Genomic DNA, 15,369 nt, shown 5'->3' with positions numbered 1-15,369 from the left:
AAGAGGTTTTATCTGCCTTAGAATATTCTAGAACCTATTCTTGCCTCCTCTTCTCAAAATATTCCTAAATAGGTCACTACAAGCAAAGCACTGGCTCCACCTCATTTCTCGCCAGCGTTTGCACAGTCGTGTGAGGCTGCCCACTCATTTGAAAGCCTGCCTTCTGCATCTCTGCCCACTCGGCGCTGTCGATTTGTATCATGACTTGACAGCTCCCTGCCCTGACACCTGATCATTCCACAGCTCCCGCATCGTGCCAGCCAAGCTCCTTTGCAGAGCCTACCACGGTAGCGCATGCTCAGCGCTGCTCCACCCAGTGTGCCTTCCAACAAAGTTTCCAGGAACATCCCCAGACAAGAAGCCAAGAGCTGTCTTGTCAGAAGCCATGTTTAGCTCCTAAGCAAGTACTGGCAACACCATGGGCAACCAGGAATCATCCTTCTACTCTTCAAACCCGAGAACAAAAGCTGACCTGCAGATGAACCATTCAAGCCATACACGCTAGTCTAAGACCTTTAAGCAAAAGTTGCCAACCATTTGGCAGTGGAGCATATTAATTCATCACCCGTGGCTTTCTTTTGACCCGCATAGCTTTCTAAAATTCTAAATGAATGACCAATATTTTAAAAGTAGGACACTGTGGATAAAATGTAGATTTTGAACATCCCTCCCACAAGTCAAGAGAATCTAAACAAACCATAGGTTGGAGTTAAACAGAAGGAGACCATCCAGGTTGCAATTCACCATCCTTGCCGGGTGCTAAATGCTTATTCAACATTAGCAGATAGTTACTGAGCACCCACTATATGCCAGGTGGTGTTGAAAAGGTTTAGGAGGCCATAAGGGATAAACAGGACAAGAAATTAACAGACAGTTATATCTGCTAAGCAGGGATTTTAATTGGGTACCACAGACCACTTCTGTTTTAAGGAAGATGGAATAGATATAGTTTTTCCTATTTCTCCCACTAACTGGAACTAAAAACTCTGGACACTATATATAATATAAAGATAAGATCCTGAAAGGTGGAAAGAAGAAGGTATATTAGCTAGAAATCTCAGGACCCAAGAAATGACACAGGGGTGAGTTTCCTGCACTTTCTTTTTTCCCTATATACCCAAGAGTTGGAGCTAAAGAAGCCAGCAACCCAGAAATACTAACAGGTGCAAGGGGAGAAATGTCCCAGTAAAGACCCATCACTCTCTCTAGCCAAAACCAGGCAAGGGACAGACTAGCAAGACAGAAAATGTTTAGAGAATAACCATTCTACTACAGCTCTACTCCAAACACTACAGAAAAAAAACTGTGGCCCCAACCCCACCCACACCAGCAAAGGATGAGTGCAAAACCTAGACTTCCACCTTTCCCAGGCTATAATGAGGTGACCCAACCCTCACCCCCCTCCTTACCCTGGAGTCACGCCAAACAAGACCAAGTAGGGAGCCGGGACTTTCATCTCCACCAGGGAGTAACAACTTTCACCTTGCCCTCACCTTTGAGGTCAGCAGAGACTATGGAGGAAGCCTCGGCTTCCACTTCCACAAGGGACAATGAGATGCCCCACCCATCTTTGCTGGGAGGCCTAGTAGAGAGTCAGGACTTTCACCACTGCCCGGTGGTAATAAGGCCATCCACTCTTGTGGTGTTGGCTGAGGCCACTTGGGGAGCAGTAGCAAGGCTGTTCTACCTGTCCCAGAAAGCTATCAGTGAAGGCCCAGTGGGGAGCCAGAACTCCCACTCTGAGTACCAAGACTCTGAGTGGGGAAACAGGGCATCCACCCCCACTTGGAAGTAAAGGCAGTGCCACCATCTGTCCCTGCCACAGCAGTGAGAGAGAAAGCCAGTAAAAACAGGCAATTTAAATGAGATCTAGTCTTGGGGCACCTGGGTGGCTCGGTTGAGTGTCCGACTCTTGATTTTGGCTCAGATAATGATCTCAGGGTTATGAGTTCGAGTTCTGCATCAAGCTCCACACTGGGTGTGGAGGTTAGGATTCTCCCTCTCCCTCTCCCACTGTCCCTCCCCCTGTGCCCACAATATCTCCAAATAAATACATAAATGAATAAAGATCTAGTCTTATAAAATATTATTTACAATGCCCAGGTTTCAATTTAAAAATCACCATCATGCCAAGCACCAGGAAGATTTCAAACTGAATGAGAAAAGACAATCAAGAGATGTCAACACCAAGATGACAGAACAAGCAAAATTATCTGACAGATTTTAAATGAGCTGACAAGCAATTATGACAATGCTCAAAACTAATGAAAAAATAGGAAGTCTCAGCAAAGAAATAGAAAGTTTCATCAAAGAAACAAACAATATAAAGAAAAATAGAATAGAAATCTACGATAGAAATTGTAGAACTGAAAAATACAATAACTGAAATGAAAAGATTCAACCTTCAACTCAATCACAGAACACAGGAGAAAACAATCAGTGACCTGGAAGGTAGAACAACAGAAATTACCCAATCTGAACAACAGAGAGGAAATAAACTAGGGGGAAAAAAAGAATAGAGCTCAGGGACATGTGGGACTGTAACAAAAGAGCTAACATTCATGTCATCAGGATCCTAAAAGGAGAGGAAAGAGGGCGGGGCAAAAAACCCCGAAAACAAACAAAAACAAAAACAAACAAATAAAACACACCACACTAGAAGAAATAAGGGCTGATGGGGTGCCTGGGTGGTGCAGTAGGTTAAGCATCTGTCTCTTGGTTTTGGCTCAGGTTGTGATCTCAGGGTCATGGAATTGAGCCCTGTGTCAGGACCCATACTCAGTGGGGAGTCTGCTTGAGATTTTCTGTCTCCCTCTCCCTCTGCACCTCCCCACCACGTTCGTTCTCTCTATTCCTAATAAATAAATAAATCTTTTAAAAAACTAAGAGAGAAAGAAGGCTGAAAACTTCCAAATTTGGCAAAAGACATAAACCTACAGATTGAAGAAGCTAACTGAACTCCAAGCAGGATAAAACAAAAGAAACCCACATCAAAACAACATGGTCAAACTTCTAAAAACCAAAGAGAAAGAATCTTAAAAGCACTGAGAAAGAAACGATACCTAACATATAGAGGAAAACACCATCCAAATTATAGATTTCTCATCAGAAATCACAGACGTTGGAAGAAAGTGGCACGATATTCAGTGCTGAAAGAAAATTGCGGTCAACCTGGAATCCTATAACCAGGACTGAAGGGGAAAATCAAGATATTCTCAGATGAATAAAAACTAAGAGAATTTATTGCCAGCAGACCTATCCTAAAAGAACAGCTAGAGGCATTTCTCAAAATAGAAAGGAAATGATGAAAGAAGTAACCCTGGAACAGCAGGAAGGAGGGAAGAACATAGCAAGCAAAAATATATGGTAGTTAGTATAGACTCCTCCTCTTGAGTTTTCTAAATCATGCTTGATGACAAAAGCAGAATCACTGATGATTAAGTGATGAGGCGTAAATCGATATCATAAGACACTGATGAATTTCCAAACATATGCAGAGGAAATATTCAACACAGAGTAAATATTAAACACAATTATATTATAAATGGAGGAGGATAATGGGACATTTGGGAGATAAGTCTACATTTCACTACGACTGCTAGAATGATAATACCAGTAGACTGTGATAAATTATGTAGACAGAATGTGATACCTAGAGCAGCCACTGAAAATGCTATACAAAGAGATAGACTCAAAAACACTATGAAATTGACCCTTGAACAACACGGGTCTGAATTGCAGGGGTCCACCTGTATACTTTTTTTTTTTTAAGAGTTGACAGCAAAAGCCACAAAATGTTTATTTACAACTGTCCATCCATCTTTCCATGGGACCTAATCAAAGGAGACAGGTGCAGAGGTCCGGCCTGCTGCTCTAAGTGTGGGCTGGAGGCAGTCAGCAGCTCTCCTGTAGATCCAAAACCAGACATGGCTGCACGTCACCTAGTATACTGAGGGGGTAACTGGGTCTAGGGGGCTCCCTGGCTCCCTCACCACCCAAGCTCTTCACACACCCAGGCTCCAGAGCTGCACCAGGGGAGCCACAGACCTCAGCTCCTCCCCACCAGATGCAGACCCCGCCCCCCAGCCATACCATCTTCCCCAGGCCTGCCCATTCAGGTGTGCCTGCAGCTGCCAATGGTCCCGGGCCAGTGGTACACCTCCAGGCAGATGCGGCAGGTGTACTGCACCTCCAGGTCTATGTTGCTGCCCAGGGGCTGCTACTGCTGAGCTGAGGCCACCAGGCCACACAAGATCAGCATCTTGGGGCCACACTGTTGCCACCCTGCATCCCTCTCTTCCACCCATACACATTTTTTTCAACAAATACACATACAACACTATAAACGTATTTTCCCTTCCTTATGATTTCCTTAATAACACTTTCTTTTCTCTAGCTTATGTTACTGTAAAATGACAGTGTATAACACATTTAACATACAAAATATGTGTTAATCTACTATGTGATTGGTAAGGCTTTTGGTCAACAGCAATCTACTAGTAATTAAGTTTTAGGGGAGTCAAAACTTATATGTGGATATTCACACAGGAAAACAAGGGGGAAAGATAAGAAATAAAACAGAGGGGCGCCTGGGTGGCACAGCGGTTAAGCGTCTGCCTTCGGCTCAGGGCGTGATCCCGGCGTGATGGGGTCGAGCCCCACATCAGGCTCCTCCGCTATGAGCCTGCTTCTTCCTCTCCCACTCCCCCTGCTTGTGTTCCCTCTCTCGCTGGCTGTCTCTATCTCTGTCGAATAAATAAAATCTTTAAAAAAAAAAAAAAAGATATAAAACAGAAAAAAAATTAGTATCCTTTAGCCCTAACATATAAATAATTATATTAAATGTAAGTGGTCTAAATACACCAATTAAAAGACTGGCAGATTGGATTAAAAAGCATGGCTTAACTATATGCCATCTATAAGAAACTTAATTCAAATATTGCAATATAGGCAGGTTGAAAGTAAAAGGATAAAAAATTTATATCATGCAAACATTAATCAAAAGAAAGCAGAATTGGCTATATTAATATCATATACAGACTTCAGGGCAAAGAATATTACCAGAGACAGAGAGGGACATTCTACAACGACAACGGATTTAAAAGGGTAAATCCACCAAGTAGACACAGCAACCCTAGATGTGTAGGCACCAAATAGTAGAGCTGCAAATTATACAAAACAAAAACTGACAGCAGTGAAAGAGGAAATAAACAAATCTAGTTCTATATATGAAGTCTTCTCCCAACAATTAATAGTACTTGACAGAAAAATCAATAAGGATATGGAAGAATCCAACACTATTAGCCTAATCAATACCTACAGAATACTCCACCCAACTAGAGCAGATACACATTACTTTCAAGTACCCACACAACATATACCAAGACAGACCATACCCTGAGCCAGAAAATAAACCTCAACAATTTTTTTTTAAATTGAAATCACACAAAGCGTGTTCTCTAACGGCAATGGAATTAAATTAGAAATCAGTAACAGGAGCATAACAGGAAAAATGCCAAGCACTTAGGGACTAAAATGCACAATTCTAAATAATCAATGGATCAAAGGGAAAGTCTTAAGGGAAATCAAGAAGTACAATGAACTGAATGAAAATTAAAATACAACATATCAAAATCAGTGAGACACAACTAACACAGTATTGAGAGGGAAATACATAGCAACAATGAATACATTAGAAAAGAGGAAAAATCTCAAAATCAATGATCTGATGTCCCTCAAGAACACAGAAAAATAAAATAATTAACAAAATAAAGCAAAGCAAGCAGAGGAAGGAAATAAAGAGCAAAAATCAGTGAAATTGAAAATAGCAAAAAACAACAGAAACAAAGACCTGGTTTGAAAAGATCAATAAAACTGACAAAACTCTAATAAGACAAAGTAAAAGGAAGAAGACACTAATTACCAATATCAGGAATGAAAAGGGGGACATTACTATGGACCCTGCACACCACAAAATTATAATAAGGGAAGACTAACTCTCCACACATAAAATTGATAACCTAAATGAAATAGACCAATTCCTTGAAAAACACAAACTAATAAAATTCCTGAATGAGAAACTTTTTTTAATGATTTTATTTTTAACTCATCTCTACACCCAACATGGGACTCAAACTCACAACCCCGAGATCAAGAGTCACATGCTTACTGACTCGGCCAGCCAGGCATCCCCTAAGTAAGAAACTTCTAATCCCAGATGGTTTCACTAAAAAATTCTACTAAATGTCAAAAAAACAATTAACACCAATTCTACACAATCTCCTCCAGAAAACAGAATAAGAGAGAATACCCAATTCATTTTATTAAGGCAGTATTACCTGACACCAAAACTACACAGACAGGATTGCTTGGCAGGCTCAGTTACTACAGCATGCAACTCTTGATCTCAGGGTCGTGAGTTCATGCCCAACGTTGGGCATTGAGCCTACTTAATTAAAAACAAACAAACAAACACAAAACAAAACAAACCCACACAGTACCAAAAATTCCAATATCCCTCATGAATATAGACACAAAAAAAAAACCATGACAAAATATCAGCAAATAAACTCTTGTATTCCTATGAACTTATTCTATATATTTAAAAAGAAATATACACAATGACCAGGTGCATTTTAGTCCACGGATGCAGAGTTGGTTCAATTCTCAAAATCAACTGATGTAGTCCATCATATTAATACACTAATGAAAAACTACAAGATCGTATCAACTGATGTAGAAAAGCATTTGACAAGATTCAACACCTACTCATGATAAAAAAAAAAAAATACTCAGAAAAATAGAAATAGAGGGGAACTTCCCCAATGTGATAAAGAATATCTGCAAAAACCCTACAACTAACTATTGCACTTAAGAGTGAAAGACTGAATGGTTTCCCCTCGGATGGGGAACAAGGCAAGGATCCCACTTTCACCACGGTTATCAAATAATGCTGAAGGTTGCAGCTAGTGTAATAAAGCAAGAAAAAGAAATAAAAGGTATAAAGATTGGGAGGGAAGAAATACAACTGTCCTATTTTCAGATGACGTGACTGTTTACATAGAAAATCCCAGGGAATCTTAATTAAAAAAAAAAAAACCAATAATACACAAAATCAATAATATTTTTACACACTAACAGTGAAGATATGGATATTAAAAATATAATACTTTTTACAATTGCTTTAAAAGAACATGAAATACTTAGGTGCAAATTTAGCAAAATATGTACAGGACTTGTGCTCTGAAAACTACAAAATGCCAATGTAAGAAATCCAAGAGCAAATTACATGGAGGGACATGCTGTGTCCACTGACTAGAAGACTCAGCATAGGAAAACTGTCAGTGCTCCCCAAACTGATACACAGGTGTGATGCAACTGCTATCTAGGTCAGAAAGGTTTTTTCTGTAGACATAGGAAAGATGATTCTAAAATTGAGACAAAAATACTAGAATAGCTTAAAACAATTTTTAAAAAGAAGACTAGCATGGGTAGAATCAATCTGATTTCAAGACTTACCATGTAGCTACAGTGATCAAGATGGGATTATGCTGACAAAGGAATGGACAAATACACGTAGATGAATGAAGAAAACAGAGAGACATGAATATGCCCACACGCATATGCCCAAATGATTTTGACAATGGTACAAAAGCAATTCAGTGGATTTTCAACAAGTGTTCAGTGGATATCTATGGGCAAAAAATGATCTCTGGTCCAAGTCTCACGCCTTTTTTTCTAATTAACTCAAAATAGATTATAGACTTAAATGTAAAATATAAAACTTTGTAGAAAAAAGCAGAAGAAAAATCTCAGGATCCAGGGCTAGGCAGAGTTCTTAGATACCAAAAAGCATGATCCATAAAGGAAGAAATTCTCAAACAGGACTTCGTTGAAATTAAAAACTCTTGCTCTATGAAAGACCAGGTTAAGAGGATAAAAGGAAACTACAGACTGGAAGAAAACACTTGCAAACCACACGTCCAACAAAGGATTAGCATCCAGAACATATAAGAACTCACAACAATTTTAAAGATCCTATTAAAAATGTGCTAAAGATATGAACAGACATTTCACTTAAGAGGAGATACAGAAAGCCAATAAGCTAATAAGCACAGGAAAAGTTGTTAGCCATTAGACAAAAACAAATTAAAACCACAATGAAATTAAAAATAAAATAAAACAGTAACAGTAAATGCTGAGGAGGATGTGGAAAGACTGGAACCCTCACATGTTACTGGTAGGAATGTGCCATGTGCAGCCACTCTGGAAAACTGAGACAGTTTCTTAAAATACTGAACATGTTAACTACCATAAGACCCAACAATTGCACTCCTGAGCATTTATCCCAGAAAAATGCAAAAACACATAAAAACCTGTACATATTTACAATAGCTATATTCGTAAGAGCCCCAACCTGGAAACAATCCCCATGTCCTTCCACAAGTAAGTGGTTCAACTGTAGGATGTCCATCCCCTTGTAACACTAAGGATACACACCACAACCTAGATGAATCTCTACTGTGCATTATGCAGAGCTAAAAACCCAATCCCAAAAGGTTATAGACCATACAGTTCCACTTATTTAACACTTCCAAAATGACAAAATTAAAGAGAGGAGGACAAATTAATGGTTGCCCGGGGTTGAAGAGGGAGTAGGGGCCGGAGGGAAGTGGGTGTAGCCATCATCTGTTCTGTATCCTGACTGTATCACTTTAAGTGGCTTGGTTGTGATCATGAACTACAGATTTGCAAAATGTTACCACCAGGGGAAACAAACCATATAAAGGGTACAGGGATCTGTATTATTTCTCCCAACTGCTTGTGAATCTGTAGCTATCTCAAAACAAAGTGTAATTTAAAAATACACGGGATTATGGGGCGCCTGGGTGGCTCAGTCCTTAAGCGTCTGCCTTCGGCTCAGGGCATGATCACAGCGTTCTCGGATCAAACCCCACATCGGGCTCTTCCGCTGGGAGCCTGCTTCTTCCTCTCCCACTCCCCCTGCTTGTGTTCCCTCTCTCGCTGGCTGTCTCTCTCTGTCAAATAAATAAATAAAATCTTTAAAAAAAATACACGGGATTATAAAGGAAACCAATGACACTGAATGCACTTGTCAAAACATTAAAATATTTGTGGTGTGGTTTTCAAAAACACCTGGGTAATGTGATAGCGAGGGCACAGCTCCATCTGAATTGGGTGTTGAGGGAAGACTTTGCTGATGAGGCACCCTGAATTCTGTGCTGTGATCTAAGTGACAAGGAGACACCTTGCAAAGATCAAGAGGCCAGGCAGGGCAGGTCGAGGGAACAGCTACTACAAAAGCCCCGAGATAAGAAGACCTTAGCACATCAAGGGAACGGAGAGGTCAGTGTGTCTGATCCCCAGCAGGAGGAGGGAGGGGGAGGCCAAGCGATGTGTGGTTTCACAGGCCAGAGGAGGAGGAAGTCTGGGTTTTATTCTAAATGCCACTGGAAGCCACTGAAGAATTAAAGACTTAGGAGAAGAATGATTCCGTCTGAGACTCATTTTAAAAAGAGCATCGTGACCACTGTGAGTAACCGGATTGTTGCCCGTAGGAATAAAGGTCTGGGAAGTGGGTGGGAGAGTATGAGAGGCCATGGTCAGGGCCAGGAGCAGAGTGGCAGCAGAGATAAGAGAGAGATGAGCGCATTAGCAGTTTATTTTGAAAACAGAACCAGGAGGAAGGGCTCTCTGATGAACTTCCTTTCCAATGAGGGAAAGAAAAAAAAATCAAAGATGAGTCCTGGTTTCCATTTTGTTTTACTTGAGCCCCTGAGCACAGGGCCGGTGTGGTCTACTGAGCTAGAGACGACCTGCGGAAGAACAAGTTGGGATGGAGAAAATCCAGAGTTCAACTTTGGATATCTTCAATTTGAGAGCCTTTTAAATATCCAAGGGGAGAGGCGACGTATGAGTTCGTCAGGAGTCTGTATTGAGGAGCACCAGGACTGGAAATACCACTCAAAGAGGAATCAATGTATGGATTGTCTATACATCCGTGAGGCTGGAGAAGATTCCTTGGCAGGGTGGAGGCTGAGACAAAGGGGAGGTGCCCAAGCAGAGCCCTGGGGCACTCCAGGATGTCTCGGGGAGGGGGAAGTCAGAAAGAGCAATCAAGGAGGCCTGCAAGAAGAAAACCAAGCCAGTGTAGGAGCTGTGAGCGGAGTATGGTCCTTGCGGTCACAGGCTGCTGAGGGTCAGGTGGGGAAGTGATCCCAAGATGTGACAACTGGGGGGTGGGGGGGGGTCACACAAGACCTAGGCCTCAGAGCGCTAGAGAGGACAGCCAGCAGGAGCCGGCTGAGAACAGGAGATGAGAAAGTAGAGATGGGGCAACAATGTTCTCAACACATTTTGCTGGGAAGGGGAGAGAGAAAACTGGGTGGGGTGAAGCGGGATCTCAGACCAAGCAAGGGCTTTCCCCTAACTTTTTTCAAGATAGGCCATAAGAGAGTATGTGCATACAATGCAACATCCCGGAGAAGAAGAAGGGCAGGGTGTGGAGCCCAGAGGGAGGCTGCCAGGTGTGCTGCATCCTTGTTACTCCAGGACAGACAGACGGGCGCCCACGCTTCAGCTGGCAGATCCCTCCAGGCCTCGGAACAGTGGCCCACCAGAAGAAACTACATGGCCCTGGTACGGCACCCAGGTCACCAGGCCTGGATCAGCAGCTCTGAGCAGGCAAAGAAAGCACCTGGTGGCATCGCTGTGGGAGAAAGACGTATCCACACCAGGGGGAACGTCACCACCTTCCCGTGGATTAGAAAGAAAGCCAGAAGGAGCAACGCCCGGGCTCAGGAAAGTCACTGCTGCTGGTGCTGTGGTGACGACATGTGGACGTGACCCTGGGAATTGCAAGGCAAGAGCTCCCTGGGAAGGCATTTCACAGAACTCGAACAGTCACAATAGCGAAGGTACCTCCCTGACCCCATCCCCAGCGCTTCCCCCAGACCCTTCCCCCAACTCAACACTTTCCCAGGTTTCCATTGAAATGCAAAATCCATGTATCCACATCTTGATGGTGTAGCTCCTCCGAAGTCCATTCGCCTCTTAGCCAAATACTGTAGTGTATCAGTCCTGTTTACCAGCAGTTTTGTTTGTAACAGTTCCCCCAAATACACATGATCTCACACACACTTAACTTTGGGTAACCTAATTTACATTCAATTTGTTAATAAAGCTGAAAAAATAATCTGAAAAAAATAGCCAAAAAAAAAATCCCTGCTTAAATGCCTTCTTTAAATCAAATTCCAAGCAAATGATACCCTAAATTACATTTGCTTTAGAAAAAAAAAAGTCACCATGGGTAAGAAATGTTTGGATTATATTGTGTAAAAATCAAAATCTATGTGGCTCGGACATCTAGTCTAGCACCCTGACTTTAAAAAAAAAAAACACACAAAGATTTATATATGAATATATCAAGCCATCTATGTGGAAAGGAGCAAGAATGTTTTAGCGTCATATATTTTCTGATGCATCTCAGAGAAAAAAATAAATCACTATGGATTTTACAAAGTGCATTTTTATCTTTCTCTCTAACGAGACAGTGAAACAAGAGACGTTCATTGCCTCCCTAGAGATTCTCATAATTTACAAAGACTATCCTTCTCTGAAGTGTTTACCCATAAATGGCCAAGATGGGCAGCTGGTTGTCACACGAAAAATGTCTAGGCCCCTTATGACCGCTCATCATTTTTTCTGGTTAATGCATTAAAAGAGGGTAGGGGAGTTACTCCCCCCCCCCAAAAAAAACCTGTTTTAACACGAAGCCTACAAGTGTCACCAACATCTAGGGTCACCACTATATGGTTAATCTGGAGACAGAAGAAAAAGAGGAAAGATAAACTGCTCCCTAGACTTCCCTGGGATGGGGAACACGTCTTCTAGGAGTCCAGAGAGAAAGAATATGGCTATTTGCACAGTGTTCAGGCCAAAAGAAATGCAGGTGTGGCCTGAGCTTCCTATGCCAACAATAACCATTGTCAAGAAAACCACCATGAATTATGCCTTATTAAGCATAATCAATACAAATCAATGAGTGGTAACCCTAATGTAATTACTCTAACTTGCCTCCAGTAGGAGGGTACATTTAAAAATCCTTTCAAGAGGAAAAAAAAGGAATTATGAACTAGGGACACTTAGGTTCTAAGTCCCAAATGCTGAAGAAGAGAATTAACTAAATTAACTAAATTTTGTGATCAACTCCACTTGTGCTTTCTTACTTTATTTCTCCCTCTTCCCTGTTGGTCTCCACCTGCTGCCAAAAGGAGGAATAATCCCTGGGGATTACAGTTTTTCATTTTCTGTAAAATAAAGGGATTTTTTCCCCCTCAGAGATAAGTGAGGTACCAAGAAAGAAGAACCAGTTATCAGGAGGTTATAAGTTATGTTACCTTGTCTATTGTTGAGAAAAATCATCTCCAGTCACCATTGTCCTAGTTCCCTTATTTGTAAAAGATCCACTGTATCATCTTTCTCCAAAATACTTTAATTGAATTAAGAATTTCAGAACTGGGAGGTATATACTGAGATATAATCCACAGACCACACAATTCACCCATAAAGGTGAATTCCATGGTTTTTGGAATATTCAGAGTTGTGCAAGCATCACTACAATCAATTTTAGAACAGAGACATAGCTTCCGAATCCTCTAATCCAAGGTACAGACAAAACTAAGATTCAGATGGGTTAAGTCACGTTCCCAAGGTCACGGAGCTGGTCAGGAGCACAGCCAGGCTTGGATCCTGGGAATTATCAAGCCACTGACATCATCTGGGACGGTCTTTCCCCTGCCCTGGAAAGGTTCTATGTGAATTAAAACCTGCTGTTAAAATGTTGTCTGAGAAGAATGTCTGGCATTTTTTACTCTCATGCTCCCTCTTATATTAAACCCAGTCTAATTTCTACGCCAAATCTGTCCCATTGCAAGATTTCTTAGACTTCTAGAACAGATAAAAACTTAGTATCTACTGGGTACTTTGACCACAAAACGTGGTTTGTAAAGCACAGAGAAAAACTGTGATTCCTTTCTATTCCAATAAATGCACAAAAGATCTCAGCTCATGCAACAAAGGTCTAAATCAGACCCACTCCCCTTTTGTAAATTAATGGACTGAACACGGGCGGTTAAACTCAATGACCTCACCACTACCATGACACTTCTCCAATGCCAATAACTTCCTAAGACCGCAACCATTCACCTGGCTAGTGGTCAGAAACCAACTTGAATCACCCTTGAACTTATGTCTCTGTCTTCTCTGAGATGTGCTCCTTTAAGTTCATATCAAATAAATAAAAATCTTCAAAAAAGGTCAGTTCCTGGCCAGTGCTCAGGAAGCCAGTGCAACAGGCACAGCCAGGGATTACCGCGGCACTGCCCAGCCTCCTAGCTGCCCAAGGCGAGGGCGAGCTCTCCTTCTGAGCTCACAGCAGCACTTGCCCACTGTTCCTGCCTTTAAAGGTCCCCCACCCTGTTTCCATGACACTCTCCTCTCTCCTGCATTCTACCAGTTCTTTCCTTCCTCTGCTCCATCACCCCAAAAGTTTCCTTTATTCAATAAATATTTATTGAATGGCCATTGCTTATCAAGGACTGGGCTAAACATTGTCCCTAAATGTGGCTGCTCCTGAGAGTCTATATTTAGCTCATCGTGCATTTTCTGACTTTCCTGCGCTTACATTTATTAATGTCCATTTAGGGCTTAAATCTCCAAGAGTCTGTAGTTCCAGTCTTGGCCTCACCCCCTGGGACCCAGATCAGGGCGTGCACCTGCCCTGAGGCCAGTGACATCTGAATGGCCCCAGACACTTCAGAGGGCCCGGGGCCAGCGATGAGTGCACCCAGCTGGCCCCTCCTCCAGGACTCCTTATTCACCTGAATAGCACCACTGTCCACCCAGCGTCCCCAACCAGAATCTGGGCATCACCCAGTTTCTTCATAGAAGGGGTGTAAGTGAGGGGACAGCAGTGTCCTCAGTCCGAGACTGAGGCTAGAAGAAGACAATTCTCTAATTTCAGCTGCTTTCCCATTTGTGGCAGAAGCAGGCTTAAGATCTCATAAATGTGGACTCCGAAAGAAATCTGTCCACCTTGGTGCGAGCCAAATTGGGGGACTGGGGGTAGGGAGAGACAGAGCAACAGAACCGGGGCTGCAGGTGTCGGATACGTTCTACAGTGTGCGCTCTGCCATGGCCGGAAGAGACTGCAATCTTGGAATACAAATTTGCTTGTCGTCAACACACACACTCACGCACACACAGCAATTTCATGCCTCCCTGCCTGTTTTCCTGTTTCCCTGTTTCCTCCGTTCAGAACGCCCTTCCCCCTTCCCTCCCACACCACCCCCCCAACCACAATCCCTGCTCCTACTTAATTCCCAAACGACGCGTCCCCTCCTCCGGGAAGCTTTCCCGGACGCCCCCACCATGCTGTCTGCCGCGCTCTGCGCGTGGAGGTGCGTCTAACACTGTTTGTTTACGTGTCTGCCGGCGTCTCCGCGCCAGACCGCCGCTCTCCAGAAGCAGAAACCGGGCCGGCGCCGCCAGGACGGCGCGCCGGCGAGGCACCGCCATGGGGAGCCCCAGCCCGGGGTCCGGCGCGGTCCGGTGGGGTCCACCTCCAGGCGCGCGCGGGGCCCGGCATCCCAGGACCCGCCGCGAGGCTACAAGACGCGCCCCCGAGGACTTCCAACCTCCAGGTAGGCGCCCGGCGGCCCCGGGGTCTCCGGCCGAGAGCGAGTAAGGGGGCGGCGCCGAGCGCAGCGCGCAGGCCTCCGCACGCCCCTCTCCCGCGCGCGAGCCCCTGCGGCCCGCCACCTCTGCTCCCGGCCCACGGAAGCCTTTCGAGTGACAGCGCTCAGGGAAGAGCGCGGGCCGGGGGCTGCGGGGGGCGGCGGCGGAGGGAGGCGGCGGAGGGAGCAGGCGGCCCTCGCTGCACTTCAGAGCCCCAAGAGAGGCCCCTCGGGGCGCCAGAGGCCTTAAGCCTCGGGGGACCGCGGCCCCCTGGTCCTCCCCCACCCCATCCCGACCTCCCCCGTGCCTCCCTACCTGGCTGGCTTTGTGGAACTGCTTCTTCAGCCCCGCCACCGACATCGCGACTGTGCCGGCCCGGGGCCGGGGGTCTCCGGGCTCCGCCGGGCCGCGCGGCCGCGACGCGCTGGGAGAGCGGGCGCCGGGGCCGGTCCCCGCGCGGCTGGGCTCCGCCGGGCCCGCCTCCCACGGCCAGGGCCACGGCCACCGCCGCTGTCACACTCGCACACACGCGCGCACGCAGATGGCAACACTGCGTTCCAGAGCCCCTGCGCAGCCCATTGGCCGAGCCGCGGCGGTATGCAAATGAGGCCG

The 15,369-nt window shown here is 44.4% G+C and overlaps 1 protein-coding gene across 1 annotated transcript in view; it reads right to left on the bottom strand.

Annotated features, from left to right (window-relative positions):
• The window catches only part of SH3GL3 (SH3 domain containing GRB2 like 3, endophilin A3), a 128,465-nt gene extending 113,310 nt beyond the window's left edge, over positions 1-15,155 (bottom strand). Inside the window, exon 1 of the mRNA XM_040642872.1 lies at positions 15,073-15,155. Within this exon, the coding sequence (XP_040498806.1) occupies positions 15,073-15,117 (45 nt within the window). The 5' untranslated portion in view covers positions 15,118-15,155. The remainder of the gene's footprint in view (positions 1-15,072) is intronic.
• Between the last annotated feature and the right edge of the window lie 214 nt (positions 15,156-15,369).

This window comes from Ursus maritimus, unplaced genomic scaffold (assembly GCF_017311325.1).
Source record: "Ursus maritimus isolate PB19 unplaced genomic scaffold, ASM1731132v1 scaffold_27, whole genome shotgun sequence".
Taxonomy (NCBI): domain Eukaryota; kingdom Metazoa; phylum Chordata; class Mammalia; order Carnivora; family Ursidae; genus Ursus; species Ursus maritimus.
Note: the sequence above shows the minus strand (reverse complement) of the source record. Positions and strands in the feature narration are given on the sequence as shown.